The sequence below is a fragment of the Aythya ferina genome (genome assembly GCF_964211825.1).
Source record: "Aythya ferina genome assembly, chromosome: 39".
Taxonomy (NCBI): domain Eukaryota; kingdom Metazoa; phylum Chordata; class Aves; order Anseriformes; family Anatidae; genus Aythya; species Aythya ferina.
Window position 1 is genome coordinate 168,464 of NC_140336.1, and position 17,948 is coordinate 186,411.

Consider the following 17,948-nt stretch of genomic DNA (forward strand, 5'->3'; position numbering starts at 1 on the left):
TCATCCATCCATCCACCCATTCTCTTTATCTATTCCTCCATCTCCGCCCTTCTCCATCCCTTTTTCCATGTTCTTCACCATCCATCCATCCTTTCCTATATCCATCCCTTCTTCATCCCTTTTTCCATGTTCTTCATCCACCTACCCATCCTCTTCTCTGTCCTCTACCTCTTTTTCCATCCCTTTTTTAAAGTTCTTCAACCATCTATCCATCTTCTTCTTTCTCCATCCTTTATCCATCCTTTTTTCCATGTTCTTCATCCATCCATCCATCCACTCATCCTTTATCTATTCCTCCATCTCTGCCCTTCTCCATCCCTTTTTCCATGTTCTTCCTCCACCTACCCATCCTCTTCTCTGTCCATACCTCTACCTCTGTCTTTCTCCATCCCTTTTTCCACATTTTTCATCCATCCATCCACTCATCCCTTATCTATTCCTCCACCTCTGCCCTTCTCCATCCCTTTTTCCACGTCCTTCACCATCCATCCATCCATCCTCTTCTATATCCATCCCTTCTTCACCCCTTTTTCCACGTTCTTCATCCATCCATCCTCCACCCAACCATCCTCATCTCTTTCCACATCCTTCATCCCTCCCTCCCTCCCCCTCAGCCTTCTCCACGTCCCCACCCTCCCATCCCTCTCTCCACCTCCTCCATCCACCCCCCCACCCATTTCTCCTCCCCCCTCACCCCCTTCTCCACCCCTTCCAACCCTTGCCCATCCCCACTGCTCTCCCCTTCCTCCTCCTCTTCCTCCTCACCTCCACCACACCGGGGTGCCCACCCCGTAGCACGAAGCGGTGCTGGTGCACGGTGACGGTGACGCTGCGGGGGCCGGGGCCACCCCGGGGTGGGTCGGTGACAGTCACGTCGAAGGCAGGGTGGGCGCCGGGGGGGGCACAGCTCCGGGCCACCACGTAGGAGCAGTTGTCCGCCACGGCCATGGCCACCCCGTCGAAGCTCAAGTAGTGTTGGGTCCCCACGGCCCGGCAGGTCCCCGGGGTGCCCACGGTAGCCGGTGCTGCCGCCGGCTCTGCTGAGCACCTCTGGGTGCCCCCGTGGGAGTCGTCAGGGGACACACAGCCTTCACGGCACCCCGGGGTGCAGCCAGGGGCGCAGATGGCGTAGCGGGTGCCCGCGGGGCACTGGGGGGCTGTGGGGAGAAGGTGGTGTTGGGGGAAGGTCCTCGGTCCCCTCTGGATCCTTGGCTTCTCCTAGGTGATCTATAGGGTCATGTCCCCATCCCACCAAGACTTTTGGGGTCCTGGGGTGCTCTATGGGGCCATGTCCTCATCCCACCAAGACTTTTGGGGCCCTGGGGTGCTCTATGGGGTTATTTCTCCCTCCCACCAGGATTTATGGGATCTTGGGGTGCTCTACGGGGTTCTTTCCCCATCCCAAAAGGATTTATGGGGTCTTCGGGTGCTCTATGGGGCCATGTCCTCATCCCACCAAGACTTTTGGGGCCCTGGGATGCTCTATGGGGTTATTTCTCCCTCCCACCAGGATTTATGGGGTCTTGGGGTGCTCTACGGGGTTATTTCCCCATCCCAAAAGGATTTATGGGGTTTTGGGGTGCTCTATGGGGTTTTGTTCCCATCCCACCAAGACCTTTGGGATACTGGGATGATCTATGGGGCCATGTCCCCATCCCATTGTGATTTGTGGGGTCCTGGGGTGCTCTATGGGGTTCTTTCCCCATCCCACCAGGATTTATGGGATCTTGGGGTGCTCTATAGGGTTATTTCTCCCTCCCACCAAGACTTTTGGGGCCCTGGGATGCTCTATGGGGCCATGTTCCCATTCCATTGTGATTTATGGGGCCCTGGGATCCTCTATGGGGCCATGTCTCTATCCCATTGTGATTTGTGGGGTCCTGGGATGCTCTATGGGGCCATGTCCCCAAACCCACCAAGACTTTTGGGGCCCTGGGGTGCTCTATGGGTTTCTTTCCCCATCCCACCAGGATTTATGGGATCTTGGGGTGCTCTATGGGGTTATTTCCCCATCCCAAAATGATTTATGGGGGTCTTGGGGTGCTCTATGGGATCATGCCCCCACCCCACCCAGACTCCTGGATTCCCGGGGTGCTCTACGGGGCCGTGTCCCCCTCCAACCCCTCCAACCCTACCCCCCGAGCCCCCCACGAGCCACTTACAGCAGAACCCCTTGGAACGCCACTCCAGAACCTTCCTCCCGGCCTCCTGGCAGGCCGCCACGTAGGCGGCGAGGACGCGGCAGACCCCCTCGCGGTGACACCGGTCGGCGACGCAGTCCCGAAAGTAGGTTTCGGGGTGAACGGCCTCGTGGCACAGCCGGAAGGGCCCCTCCTTGTTCAGCAGCACCCCGCACTCCCTCCCCACCTCTTCTTGCCCCTTCCCCCCGACCTCCCCGCACCCCGCCGCGTCCCCGCACCCCGCCGTGTCCCCCACCCGCCACCCCCCTGCCGGCGCCAGGTCGTTGCGGGGGTCCCCGTCGAAGTCCCCGCAGAGCCCGCAGAGGTGGCCGCTGTAGGCGCCCGGCACGCGGATGCTCACCCGCCCGTGGTGCCCATCGAAGGCCACTCGCAGCCCCCGGGGGGTCCGCACCTCCACCTCCCAGCCCCGGGGCTCCAGGGTCACCGCCGAGGCCTTGGCCACGTGGGGCAGGAGGGTCGGCACGCCGTTCACCTATTTGGGGGGGACACAGGGCGTAAAGGGAGCCCCCAGAGGGGTCAGAATCGGTTTTCAGCTCTTCTGGAGCCCATTTCCTTGCTACTCACACTTTACTCACTCACTACTCCTGGTTTGCTCGGTCGTTACTCGTGGTTTACTCACTGGAGCATTCACAAGCTACACACTTGTTGCTCACCATTTTGCTACCCACCCTCCGAGGCCACTTGTAGTGGGAATCAGACAGGACTGAGCCCTCTTACTGACTACTCAGGGTTTACTCTCTTGCTACTCACTCCCTGCTCACCAGTTTGCCTCTGGTCCTCCTAAGCAGCTAGTGGCAGGGACTGGACCAAACCCACTTACTCTCTAGTTATGCTTTACTCTCACTACTCAGCACTTCCAGCCAACTAATACATCTCCCAACTTACGACCTTCTCACTCATTATTTACACACTTGCTACTCATTCACTACTCACTCTTCACTATGTCACCCCCCAGCACCTCCCAGCCAGCTAATGTCCCTGCTTTCTCTTTTACTAACTCACTGCTCATGCTTACTCTTTACTCACTATGCATCCTGTGACACCACTGAGCCAGCTCCTACATCCAGGCCTGCTCTTTTACTAACTCACTACTCATTCAATGCTCGTGCTTTACTTCCTACACATCCTTGGGCAACTCTGAGCTGGCTAACATCTTCCGCTTCCCCCATTTCTTGTCAACTCATGTGCTACTCATTACTCACTTGTTACTCCCCTTGCGAAATCTGGACTGGATTTACTTGGTCTTTACTCTTTACACATCACTTGCCTGCTACTCCCTCTTTACTCATCCCTTGGTCAGTCAACACATCCTTACTTAATCCCAGTTTGGGCAGAAGGTGCTACACAGCATCCAGCCCTTCCCTCCCGGTTTACTCCATCCTCACAACTCCCTCCTTGTAGCCCTTACTCACTCCCCAGCTTCACACCACCACCCCCGTGCTCTCCTACTCCTCCCTTACTCACCGTGACCCGCCCGGGCTCCAGCTCCACGCGCGTGCGGCGCACCAGGACCTCGGCACCGGTGATGCCACCCAGGCCACCCCGCACCAGGACGCGGAAGGGCTCCGGGCCCTGGGTGCCGGGGCAGAGTCCGGCCAGGAGGTAGAGGCAGGAGCCGGAGAAATCGTGGTGGAGGCGGTCGAAGGTGCGGACGTGGCCCATGCCCAGGGCTGAGCAGGTGGCGGGGTTGGGGACGGGGTGAGGGACCAGGTTGGAGACGGGTTTGGGGACGGGGATGGGGACGGGGTTGGGGATGGGGGCACAGGGCCCCTGGGGGTGTTTGGGTGAGCAGGAGGAGGCTGTGGGAAGAGAAGAATTGATTATTTGGCTTCTCCTCCTGGAAGGGTTCCTTGGTCCTCCTCCATCCCCTTTTTATCCAATTATCTTTCCTTTTTCACCCAGTTATCCTTCCTTTTTCACCCAGTTATCCTTCCTTTTTCACCCAGTTATCCTTCCTTCACCCTTTTTCCCGTCCCTTCAACCTCCTTCACCCGTTTCTCCATCCTTTCACCCATTTTCCCCGTCCCTTCAACCTTCACCCAACCCTTCAACCTTTTCACCCATTTCCTCATCCCTTCATTGTACTTCAACCATTTCTTCATCCCTCAACCTCCTTCACCTATTTCTTCATTCCTTCGACCTTTTTCACCCATTTCCTCATCCCTTTGACCTCCTTCACCCATTTCCTCATCCCTTTGACCTCCTTCACCCATTTCCTCATCCCTTTGACCTCCTTCACCCATTTCCTCATCCCTTCAACCTCCTACATCCATTTCTTCATCCCCTCATCTTTCTTCACCCATCTCTTCAACCTCCTTCACCCATTTCCTTGTCTATTCATCCTTCTTCTCCCATTTCCTCATCCCTTCAACCTCCTTCACCCATTTCCTCATCCCTTCAAAGTCCTTCACCCATTTCTCCATCCTTTCACCCATTTCCTCATCCCTTCAACCTCCTACACCCCTTTCTCCATCCCCATTCCCAACTCAACGCCCATCCCCAACCCCTTGGCTGTCCCCATCCCATTCCCCCCTTCCCTCCAGTCCCCCTAACTGGGGTCCCCGTCCCCAATCAACGTCCCCACGCCCCACTCACAGCACTGTGTCCCCTGTCCCTCGCCGGCCCCCTCCTCAGGATGGGCGCAGAGCCCACAGAGCTGTCCCCGTAGCGTTGCCGGTGCCGTCACCGTCACCGCGCCGTCCCCACCAACGGCCACCCGCACGCCTATGGCCGTGGCCACCCGCCGTTGTCCCCCTCTTCGCTCCAGGCGCACCCGACCCCCTGCCAGTGAGAGGGGTAGGGGGACCCGGGTCCCGGCCACCTGTAAGGGAGGACATTGGCTCGGAAACCCTGGTGAGGGCACCTGGGACCCTTCCTCAGTCTTGGAAGGGGGAATGAGTGGACCTAGACCCCAAGTTATGGGGTTTTGGGGATGGAAATGGGGTGGGGAGGAGCTGGACACCTGGTCTACCACTCAGTTATGGGGTCTTGGGGATGGAAATGGGGTGGGAAGGAGCTGGACACCTGGTCTACCACTCAGTTATGGGGTCTGGGGGCTGGAAAGGGGATGGGGAGGAGCTGGACACCTGGTCTACCACTCAGTTATGGGGTCGGGGATGGAAAGGGGATGGGGAGGAGCTGGACACCTGGTCTTCCACTCAGTTATGGGGTCTTGGGGATGGAAATGGGATGGGGAGGAGCTCTATGTCTGGGTCCACTACTCAGTTATGGGGTCTGGGGGCTGGAAAGGGGATGGGGAGGAGCTGGACACCTGGTCTACCACTTGGTTATGGGGTCTGGGGGCTGGAAAGGGAATGGGGTGGAGCTCTACATCTGGGCCCACTACTCATTTATGGGGTCTTGGGGTTGGAAATGGGATGGGGAGGAGCTGGACACCTGGTCCAACACCAAGCTATGGGGTCTTGGGGATGGAAATGGGATGGGGAGGACCTGGACATCTGGGCCCACCACTCATCTTGGAGTTCTAGGGGATTGGGAGACCCCAGACATCTGATTTCCCGCTCCCTCCCAGGGACTATGGGACACCCCCCTCACACCCAGGGCCAAATCCTCACCCTCGCCATCGTCTCCTCGCCTCGGTGCAGGACGACCTCGAAGCCATCGCCGCGGAGCGTGACGTGGCTGAAGGAGGCGCCCGGTCCCGCGCCAAACTGGCCGCCCGCCGTGACATGGAGGGTGGGCAACTGGGTGCCACAAGTGCTCACCAACGTCTGGGTGCAAGCCCCCGCCAAGCCGTAGCTCTTCCCATCAAAGGCCCGGTAGCGCCAGCGCCCCAAAACGTGGCAGACAAGTGGGGGCTGCGAGACAGGGAGGCATCTGGGTGAGGATTCCACCACCTTGCACGTTGTCCCCTTCGGGCAGTGCACATCGTTGCAGGACGGCTCGTTGGGGACGCATTTGGGCCAGTCGTCCACCATCCTGCACGTGCTCCCAGCTGGGCAACGCACTTCTTTGCAAGACATCTTGCTGGGCACGCATTTGGGCCAATCCTCCACCACCCTACACGTCGTTCCGGCGGGGCAATGCATGTCGTTGCAAGTTGGCTTGTTGGGCACGCATTTGGGCCAATCCTCCACCATCTGGCACGTCGTCCCCACCGGGCAATGCACCTCTTTGCAGGTTGGTTTGTTGGGCACGCATTTGGGCCAATCTTCCACCATCTGGCACGTGGTCCCGGCCGGGCAGCGGACGGTGCTGCAGGAGGGCTTGTTGGGCACGCAGGTTGGCCAACCACCCTCCACTTGGCACGTGGTGCCCTCGGGGCAGCGGACGGCGCCGCAGGTGGGCTGGTTGGGCATGCACTTGGGCCAGCCCTCCACCACGTGGCACGTGGTCCCTTCCAAGCAGTGCACCGTGTCGCAGGTGGGCTTGGGGGGCACGCAGCGGGGGACGCCCTCCACCACTTGGCACGCGGTGCCGGATTTGCAGGAGACGCCGGTGCAAGACGCCGCGGGCGCGCTCCTCACCATCCGCACGCACTTGGGCCAGCCTCGCACCACCCGGCACGCCATCCCACTCGGGCACTGCAGGTCGCCGCAGGAGGGGATGCGGACACAGCGGGGCCACCCGTTGAGGAGCTTGCAGCCCATCCCCGCTTGGCAGTGGAGGTTCTTGCAGGAAGGCCGGGAGACGCAGGAGGGGTGGCCGTGCACCACCATGCAAACGGTGCCGGGCTTGCAGGCAAAATTCTGGCAGGATGCGGGGGTGGCAGCGCAGTGGGCGCCACGGCAGGACGAGGGGATGGGGGAGACCCCAGCGGAAATTTGGGGGGCAGAAGCAGGGTGACCCCAGGGTGCAGAGCGGAAGAGGGGATGGCTGGGAAGACACTGGGGCCAACCCTCTGTCATCGTGCAGGCCGTGCCCTTGGGACACTGGATGTCATTGCAAGAGGGTTGGGTGTAGACGCACTGTGGCCACCCATCGTTCACCTTGCACGTGGTCCCCTTTGGACACTGGATGTCCCTGCAAGACGGTCTACGAATGGAGGTCTTGGTTTGCACACACTGGGGCCAACCCTCAACCATCTGGCACGTGGTTCCCTTCTGGCATTGGATGTCACTGCAGGAGGGACGGTTTTGCACACACTGGGGCCAACCGTTGACAATATTGCACGTGGTCCCCTTGGGGCAGTGGACGTCACTGCAGGAGGGTTGGCTGTGGACGCACTGGGGCCACCCCTGCAGCATCTTGCACGAGGTCCCTTTGGGGCAGTGGATGTTGTTGCAGGATGGTTGCCTCAGGGTGGTTTTGGTTTGCACACATCGGGGCCAACCATCAACCATCTGGCACACGGTTCCCTTCTGGCACTGGATGTCACTGCAGGAGGGACGATTTTGGACGCATTGGGGCCAGCCGTTGATAATATTGCACGTGGTCCCCTTGGGACACTGGATGTCACTGCAGGAAGGTTGGCTGTGGACACACCGTGGCCACCCATCTGTCATCTTGCACGTGGTCCCTTTGGGACAGTGGACATCGTTGCAAGAAGGCCGTCTTGGGGAGGCCTTGGTTTGGACACACTGGGGCCAACCATCCACCATCTGGCACGTGGTCCCCTTCTGGCATTGGATGTCGCTGCAGGAGGGTTGTCTATGGATACACTGCGGCCACCCATGCAGCATCTTGCACGTGATCCCTTTGGGACACTGAACATCCCTGCAGGAAGGTCCCCTAATGGAGGTCTTGGTTTGGACGCACTGGGGCCAACCATCAACCATCTGGCACGCGGTTCCCTTCTGGCACTGGATGTCACTGCAGGAGAGACGATTTTGGACGCACTGGGGCCATCCGTTGACCATATTACACGCGGTCCCTTTGGGGCACTGGACATCGTGACAGGAGGGCTGGGAGTGGACACACTGCGGCCACCCATGTAGCATTTTGCACATGGATCCCTTGGAACACTGGACGTCCCTACAAGTCGGTCTCCTGATGGAAGTCTTGACTTGCACACACCGGGGCCAACCATCGACCATCTGGCACGTGGTTCCCTTCTGGCACTGGACGTCACTGCAGGAGGGTGGGTTCTGGACGCAGTGGGGCCACCCATTCGTCACCTTGCACGTGGTCCCTTTGGAGCAGTGGAGGTCCGCGCAAGTAGGTCGCCTTGGGGAGACCTTGATTTGCACACACCGTGGCCAACCATCAACCATCTGGCACGTGGTTCCCTTCTGGCACTGGATGTTGCTGCAAGAAGGTCGGTTTGGGACGCACTGGGGCCAACCGTTGACAATATTGCACGTGGTCCCCTTGGGGCAGTGGACATCACTGCAGGAGGGCTGGCTGTGGACGCACTGGGGCCACCCCTGCAGCATCTTGCATGAGGTCCCTTTGGGACACTGGATGTTGTTGCAGGATGGTAGCCTCAGGGTGGTTTTGGTTTGCACACAACGGGGCCAACCATCAACCATCTGGCACACAGATCCCTTCTGGCACTGGATGTCACTGCAGGAGGGACGATTTTGGTCACATTGGGGCCAGCCGTTGATAATATTGCACGTGGTCCCTTTGGGACAGTGGACATCGTTGCAAGAAGGCCGTCTTGGGGAGATCTTGGTTTGCACACATCGGGGCCAACCATCCACCATCTGGCACGTGGTCCCCTTCTGGCACTGGATGTCGCTGCAGGAGGGTTGGTTGTGGACGCATTGGGGCCATCCATTGAACACAGAGCACGTAGTCCCTTTAGGGCACTGGATGTCCTTACAAGTAGGTTGTCTCTGAACACACCGTGGCCAACCATCTACAATCTGGCACACGCTTCCCTTCTGGCACTGGATATCGTTGCAGGATGGTTGTCTGTGGACACACTGAGGCCACCCCAGTAGCACCCTACACACAGTCCCTTTAGGACACTGGATGTCCCCGCAAGAAGGTTGCCTCAGAGAGATCTTGTTTTGGATGCACCGAGGCCAACCATCCACCATCTGGCACGTGGTTCCCTTCTGGCATTGGATGTCCTGGCAGGAGGGCTGCCTGTGGACGCATTGGGGCAACCCATGCAGCATCTTGCACGCCGTCCCTTTGGGACACTGGAGATCCTTGCACGAAGGTTTCCTCGGGGCCATCTTGACTTGGACACACTGGGGCCAACCATCTGCCATCCTGCATGAGGTCCCCGTGGGACACTGGAGGTCGTTGCAAGTTGGCTGGTGCTGAACACACCTTGGCCAGCCATCCAGGATCTGGCACATGCTTCCTTTCTCACACTGGATGTCGTTGCACGATGGTTGTCTGTGGACGCACTGAGGCCAACCAAATAGTATCTTGCACGTGGTTCCCTTAGGACACTGCACATCGTTGCAAGAAGGCCGTCTTGGGGAGATCTTGGTGTGGACACACCGGGGCCAACCATCAACCATCTGGCACACCGTTCCCTTCTGGCATTGGATGTCACTGCAGGAGGGTGCGTTGTGGATGCATCGTGGTTGGCCATCAATCAAGTTGCACGTGGTCTCTTTAGGACATTGGATGTCACTGCAGGAAGGTCGCCTTGGTGAGACCTTGGTTTGAACGCACCGGGGCCAACCATCAACCATCTGGCAAGCTGATCCCTTCTGGCATTGGATGTCGCTGCAGGAGGGACGGTTTTGCACACACTGGGGCCAACCGTTGACAATATTGCACGTGGTCCCCTTGGGGCATTGGACATCGCTGCAAGAAGGTTTCCTAATGGAGGTCTTGACTTGGACACACCGGGGCCAACCATCCACCATCTGGCACGTGGTTCCCTTCTGGCACTGGACATCATGGCAAGAGGGTCGGTTTTGGACGCAGAGTGGCCAGCCATCATCCATCTTACACGTGGTCCCTCTGGGACAATGGATGTCACTGCAAGTAGGTTGCACAGAGGGCATCTTGGTTTGAATGCACCGGGGCCAACCATCAACCATCTGGCATGTGGTTCCCTTCTGGCAGTGGATCTCATTGCAAGAGGGAGCGTTGTGGACACAGTGGGGTTGTCCATCTGCCATCTTACACGTGGTCCCTTTGGGACACTGGATGTCCTTGCAAGACGGCTGCCTCACAGAGGTCTTGACTTGGATGCACCGGGGCCAACCATCAACCATCTGGCACACAGTTCCCTTCTGGCACTGGATGTCAGAGCAGGAGGGAGCGTTATGGATGCATCGTGGTTGACCATCAATCAAGTTGCACGTGGTCCCTTTGGGACAGTGGACATCATTGCAAGAAGGACGTCTTGGGGAGATCTTGATTTGGATGCATCGGGGCCAACCATCAACCATCTGGCACACGGTTCCCTTCTGGCACTGGACATCGCTGCAGGAAGGTGCGTTGTGGACACAGTGGGGTTGTCCATCTGCCATCCTACACGTGGTCCCTTTGGGACACTGGATGTCCTTGCAAGACGGCTGCCTCACGGAGATCTTGGTTTGGATGCACCTGGGCCAACCATCAACCATCTGGCACACGGTTCCCTTCTGGCACTGGATATCACTGCAAGAGGGCGCATTGTGGATGCATCGTGGTTGACCATCAATCAAGTTGCACGTGGTCCCTTTGGGACAGTGGATGTCATTGCAGGAAGGTCGCCTTGGTGAGACCTTGATTTGGATGCACCGGGGCCAACCATCAACCATCTGGCACGTGGTTCCCTTCTGGCACTGGACATCACTACAGGAAGGTGGGTTATGGACACATCTTGGTTGGCCATCAATCATATTACATGCAGTCCCTTTAGGACAGTGGACATCGTTGCAAGAAGGTCGCCTGATGGATATCTTGGTTTGGATGCACCGGGGCCAACCATCAACCATCTGGCATGCAGTTCCCTTCTGGCACTGGATGTCACTGCAGGAGGGAGCGTTGTGGACACACTGTGGTTGGCCATCAATCATATTACATGCAGTCCCTTTAGGACAGTGCAGATCATTGCATGAAGGCCGTCTTGGGGAGATCTTGATTTGCACACATCGGGGCCAACCATCAACTATCTGGCACGTGGTTCCCTTTTGGCACTGGATATCACTGCAGGAGGGAGCATTATGGACACAGTGGGGTTGTCCATCTGCCATCCTACACGTGGTCCCTTTGGGACACTGGATGTCCTTGCAAGACGGCTGCCTCACTGTGGTCTTAGTTTGTACACATCGGGGCCAACCATCAACCACCTGGCATGTGGTTCCCTTCTGGCACTGGATATCACTGCATGATGGCATGTTGTGGACACAGTGGGGTTGCCCATCTGCCATCCTACACGTGGTCCCTTTGGGACACTGGATATCACTGCAGGACGGCTGCCTTACCGTGGTCTTAGTTTGCACACATCGGGGCCAACCATCAACCATCTGGCACACGGTTCCCTTCTGGCATTGGATCTCACTGCAAGAGGGAGCATTATGGATGCATCGTGGTTGGCCATCAATCAAGTTGCACGTGGTCTCTTTAGGACATTGGATGTCACTGCAGGAAGGTTGTCGTGGGGAGATCTTGGTTTGAACGCACCGTGGCCAACCATCAACCATCTGGCACGTGGTTCCCTTCTGGCACTGGATATCACTGCAGGAAGGTGCGTTGTGGACACAGTGGGGTTGTCCATCTGCCATCCTACAGGTGGTCCCTTTGGGACACTGGATGTCCCTGCAAGACGGCTGCCTCACAGAGGTTTTGGTTTGCACACATCGGGGCCAACCATCAACCATCTGGCACACCGTTCCCTTCTGGCATTGGATGTCACTGCAAGAGGGAGCATTATGGATGCATCGTGGTTGGCCATCAATCAAGTTGCACGTGGTCCCTTTAGGACATTGGATGTCACTGCAGGAAGGTCTCCTCGGTGAGATCTTGGTTTGAACGCACTGTGGCCAACCATCAACCATCTGGCATGTGGTTCCCTTCTGGCATTGGATCTCACTGCAGGAAGGTGGGTTATGGACACATCTTGGTTGGCCATCAATCATATTACATGCAGTCCCTTTAGGACAGTGGACATCGTTGCAAGAAGGTCGCCTGATGGATATCTTGGTTTGGATGCACCGGGGCCAACCATCAACCATCTGGCATGCAGTTCCCTTCTGGCACTGGATCTCACTGCATGATGGTGGGTTATGGACACATCGTGGTTGACCATCGATCAAGTTGCACGTGGTCCCTTTAGGACAGTGGACATCGTTGCAAGAAGGTCGCCTGACGGATATCCTGGTTTGGATGCACCTGGGCCAACCATCAACCATCTGGCACGTGGTTCCCTTCTGGCACTGGATGTCACTGCAGGAGGGAGCGTTGTGGATGCATCGTGGTTGACCATCGATCAAGTTGCACGTGGTCCCTTTAGGACATTGGATGTCATTGCAGGAAGGTCGCCTTGGTGAGACCTTGATTTGGATGCACCGGGGCCAACCATCAACCATCTGGCACATGGTTCCCTTCTGGCACTGGATGTCACTACAGGATGGCACGTTGTGGACACAGTGGGGTTGTCCATCTGCCATCCTACACGTGGTCCCCTTGGGACACTGGATGTCACTGCAGGAACGCCGTTGGGCAACGCATTTGGGTCCACCTTCCACTATGTTGCACACGGTTCCTTTTGCACACTGGATGTCCTCACACGTCCTTTTTTTCTGGGTTGGTTGCATGTGGGATATCTTGGTTTGGACGCACCGTGGCCAACCATCAACCATCTGGCACGCGGTTCCCTTCTGGCACTGGATGTCACTACAGGAAGGTGGGTTGGGGACACAGCCTGGTTGGTTGTCCACCATCTTACACGAGGTCCCTGGGCGACACCACACGTTGGCGCAAGATGGCTGCGCACTGGGGAGCTGTTTCGGGACGGGATGGGAGTAGAAATACCTCCTGGTGCCTGCCCAGTTGGGAGAAACTGGTTGCTGGTGGTGGAAGGGCCCGCTCTGCACGCAGCGGGGCCAACCCTGGGCCATGAGGCACCTGGTCCCCTTCGGGCACTGGATGTTGCTGCAGGAGGGCGGGTTGTGGATGCACTTGGGCCAACCGTTGATCATCTTGCACTGGGTGCCTTGGGGACACCGGATGTCGTTGCATGACGGCAGGGGACCGACGCATTTGGGCCAGCCGTCTACCATTTTGCACACCGTCCCCATCTGGCAGCGGATGTCCTCGCACGACGGTGTTTTATGGGCGGGCTGCGAGTAGGAGGTCTTGGTTGGCCCGCACCACGGCCAACCGTCGACCATGTGGCACACGGTTCCCTTCTGGCACTGGATGTCATCACAGGAGGGCGGGTTGTGGACACACTGCGCTTGGCCATCAGTCACCTTGCACGAGGTTCCCTTGGGACACTGGATGTCCCGACAAGGTTGTCTTGGGGACGTCTTGCTTTGGACGCACCGCGGCCAACCGTCAACGATCTGGCAGGAGGTTCCCTTCTCGCATTTGATGTCACTGCAGGAGGGGCGCTTCTGGACGCAGTGGGGCCACCCATCCGTCATCTTGCACGTGGTCCTTTTGGGACAGTGGATGTCAGCGCAAGAAGGTCTCCTTGGGGACGTCTTGGTTGGGACGCACTGGGGCCACCCATCCACCACCTTGCACGTGGTCCCTTTGGAACAGGGAACGTTTTGGCACGACGGGGGCGCCTGGGGAGCTGGCGGTGGTGGCACTTCCCTCTGGAAAACCTGCTTGCGCACGCATTTGGGCCACCCGTCCACCATTTTGCAGTGGGTCCCCTTCAAGCACCGAATGTCCCGGCAGGACGGCAGGAGGTGGACACACCTGGGCCACCCGTCCACCACCTTGCACCGCATGCCCTCGCCGCACTTGGTGTTGTGGCACGAGGGCACGGGGACGCACCTGGGTCTGCCGGCCACCATCTGGCACCGCGTCCCACCCTTGCAGGGGAAATTCCGACACGAGGGCACGGGGACGCATTTGGGCCACCCGTCCACCATCTTGCATCGCGTTCCTGCCCCACAGTGGAAGTTGTTGCACGACGGCAACGGGACGCATTTGGGCAACCCGTCCACCATCTGGCACCGAGTCCCGGCTCCACATCGGGTGTTCTTGCACGATGGCAACGGGACACACCTGGGCCACCCATCCACCATCTGGCACTGAGTTCCTGCCCCACAATGGAAGTTCTTGCATGAAGGCAACGGGACGCATTTGGGCAACCCGTCCACCATCTGGCACCGAGTCCCGGCTCCACATCGAGTGTTCTTGCACGATGGCAACGGGACACACCTGGGCCACCCATCCACCATCTGGCACTGAGTTCCTGCTCCACACTGGAAGTTCTTGCATGATGGCAACGGGACACACTTGGGCCATCCATCAACCATCTTGCATTCTGTTCCTGCTCCGCATCGGGTGTTCTTGCACGATGGTAACGGGACACATTTTGGCCACCCGTCCACCATCTGGCACTGAGTTCCTGCTCCACACTGGAAGTTCTTACATGAGGGCAACGGGACACATTTGGGCAACCCATCAATCATCTTGCATTCTGTTCCTTCTCCACAACGGGTGTTCTTACACGAGGGCAATGGGACACATTTCGGCCATCCATCTACCATTTTGCACTGAGTCCCTGCTTCACAACGGGTGTTTTTACATGAAGGCAAGGGGACACATTTTGGCCACCCGTCCACCATCTTGCACTGCGTTCCTTCTTCACAACGGGTGTTCTTGCATGAGGGCAAGGGGACGCATTTCGGCCATCCATCCACCATCTTGCATTCTGTTCCTGCTTGGCAGTGGAAGTTCTTACATGATGGCAACGGGACACATTTGGGCAACCCATCAACCATTTTGCATTCTGTTCCTGCTCCACATCGTGTGTTTTTACACGAGGGCAATGGGATGCATTTTGGCCACCCATCAACCATCTTGCATTCTGTTCCTGCTTGGCACTGGAAGTTCTTGCACGACGGCAACGGGATGCATTTGGGCAACCCATCAATCATCTTGCATTCTGTTCCAGCTCCACATCGGGTGTTCTTGCACGACGGCAACGGGACACATTTGGGCCATCCATCCACCATCTTGCATTGAGTTCCAGCTCCACATTGGGTGTTCTTGCATGATGGCAACGGGACGCATTTGGGCAACCCGTCCACCATCTGGCACTGAGTTCCTGCTCCACAACGAGTGTTTTTACACGAGGGCAACGGGACACATTTGGGCCATCCATCAATCATCTTGCATTCTGTTCCAGCTTCACAACGGGTGTTTTTACATGAGGGTAACGGGACGCATTTGGGCAACCCATCAATCATCTTGCATTCAGTTCCTGCTCCACATCGGGTGTTCTTGCACGATGGTAACGGGACACACTTGGGCCACCCGTCCACCATCTGGCACTGAGTTCCTGCTCCACATTGGGTGTTTTTACATGAAGGCAACGGGACACATTTGGGCCACCCGTCCACCATCTTGCACTCAGTTCCAGCTCCACATTGGGTGTTTTTACATGAAGGCAATGGGACACATTTTGGCCACCCATCCACCATCTGGCACTGAGTTCCTGCCCCACATCGGGTGTTCTTGCACGACGGCAACGGGACGCATTTTGGCCACCCGTCCACCATCTTGCACTCAGTTCCTGCTTCACAACGGGTGTTCTTGCACGACGGCACTGGGACGCACTGGGGCCAGCCGTCCACCATCTGGCACTGGGTCCCGTCTTTGCACTGGTAATTTTTGCAGGAGGGCGAGGGGACGCACTTGGGCCTGCCGTCCAGCACTCTGCAAGTGGTCCCCAGCCCACATTGTACCCCAGCGCAGAGCTTGGCGCTGCTGTGGGCTGGTGGATCAGCACCTGGGGAACAAAACCAGGAGCCCGGTGAGCGACGCCCCAACCCCTTATCAGACAGCAGAGAATCCACTGCTCAATGATCGGGTTACTTTTGTGACAAATAAAGCAGATTTTCCCACCTTTTCCTCTCCTCCTGCTAAAACAACCTCTTCCTTCCCTTCGGGGCATACTCATGGGAGGATTTAAGGGTGAGTATTCTCTAGGGGCTTGTATAAGGGTTGAGCACCCACTGCTGCCCATTACCAGGGGAGGGGATGGTGCAGTTATGGAGTTGAATGGATTTTGGGCTAGAAACACCAAATCTGGGCATTGGGGATACAAAAGGAGAAGCACAATGAAAGGATTTGGGAGATAAAAATGCCAGATTTGGGGTGGGAGAAGCAAAGCAAGAGGTGCAATGAAAGGACACATGGATTTGGGGGCTGGAAATGCAAAATTTGGCAGGTTGGAGATGCAAAGGGAAAGGAGGGGCAAGGTGGAAAAGGAGAAACCATTTCAAAGACTGGTGGGGAGAGGGGTGGGGTGGCGTTTGGGTGCAGAAACGGGGGTTTTGGCCAAACTGGACTCACCACACTGGAGCACGAGCCAGGCCCAGAGAAGCCACGTCCGACGAGGCCCCATCTGCACCACGCACCGCAGAGAGGACATTAAAAAAGGGTGTGGGGGGACCCAGGCATCCGGGGACCCACCCTGCCCCATAGACCCCACAACCCCCCGGAATGGAAGGGGAGCTGTATGTCCAGGACCCACCTTGACCCTGCTCTACCCCATTGACCCCATTCCCACCTAAAACAGGGCAGGGGACCCAGGCATTTGGGAGCTCTACCCCATAAATCCCCACAGCTGGGCAATGGAAGCAGCTATCCAAGACCCCTCTCACCCCACAGAACCCATTCCCACCTAAAACGGGGCAGGGGACCCCAGATGTCAAGGACCCACCTTGCCCCACCGTACCCCATAGCCCCATATCCCACTAAAATAGGGCAGGGGACCACAGTATCCAGGACCTGCCCCACTCCACCCCATAGACCCCACGATGTCCCAGAACAGGGCAGGAGACCCAGGTGCCCACCTCGCCCCACTCCACCCCGTAGACCCCATAACCCCCCAGAATGAGGAAGGGGATGAAGGCTTCTGGGACCCTACCCCATAGACCCCTATAGACCCTATAGACCCCATAGACCCCCATAGACCCCATAGACCCCCATAGGCCCCCATAGACCCCTATAGACCCCATAGACCCCCATAGACCTCTATAGACCCTATAGATCCCATAGACCCCTATACACCCCATAGACCCCTATAGACCCCATAGACCCTATAGACCCCATAGACCCTCCCCACCCCCATCAAATGGACAGGGGACCCAAATGTCCAGGACTCACCATCCCAGGACCACGGGGCTGTGACTCCTCCGAGGGCTCCGGGTTTTTGTAGGGGCCAAAGGGGTGGCAGCAGCCAATGGCGTGCTGGCTCCACCCTCCCCAGTGCCACCCCCACTGGTCCCCGTGGAGGGGGGTGGGGTCTGGGGGCACCCTGGCCCCGGGGGCAGAGATAAGATCTGGGGCTGGATGGATTCGGGCCGGTGCTGGCGCCAGCAGGGCGGCGGGGGGGTGGTGGTGGCTCCTCTGTGGTTTTTCCATCCATCTGTCCGTCCAAAGATGCCTCTGTCCATCTGTCCTTCCATCCGTCCTTCCATCTCGCCATCCACTCCTTCGTTCACGCAGCGATCCGTCCGTCCGTCCGCCCACCCATCTGCCCGTTCAATGCTTCTTCCAACCATCCCTGCTTCCATCCAAAGATCCCTCCGTCCGTCCATCTGTCCGTCCATCCATCCCTCCATCTGTCTGTCCATCTGTTCGTCCATCCTATGATTCATCCTTCTGTTGATCTCTCCGTCCGTCCGTCCATCTGTCCATCCATCCATCCATCCATCCAAGGATCCCTCAATCCATTCTTCCACCCATCCCTCC

General features: G+C 57.8%; 1 protein-coding gene across 1 annotated transcript; it reads right to left on the reverse strand.

Annotated features, from left to right (window-relative positions):
* Window positions 1-690: 690 nt before the first annotated feature.
* Window positions 691-16,076, reverse strand: LOC311426205 (uncharacterized protein; the record flags this gene model as incomplete). Its single annotated transcript, XM_084502402.1, has 5 exons — window positions 5,777-16,076; window positions 4,888-5,022; window positions 3,666-3,971; window positions 2,163-2,673; window positions 691-1,157 (listed from the first exon to the last, which is right to left on the reverse strand). The coding sequence occupies exons 1-5, from the start codon at window positions 15,824-15,826 to the stop codon at window positions 691-693; spliced, it is 11,469 nt and encodes a 3,822-aa protein (XP_084358528.1). The 5' UTR covers window positions 15,827-16,076.
* Window positions 16,077-17,948: the final 1,872 nt, after the last annotated feature.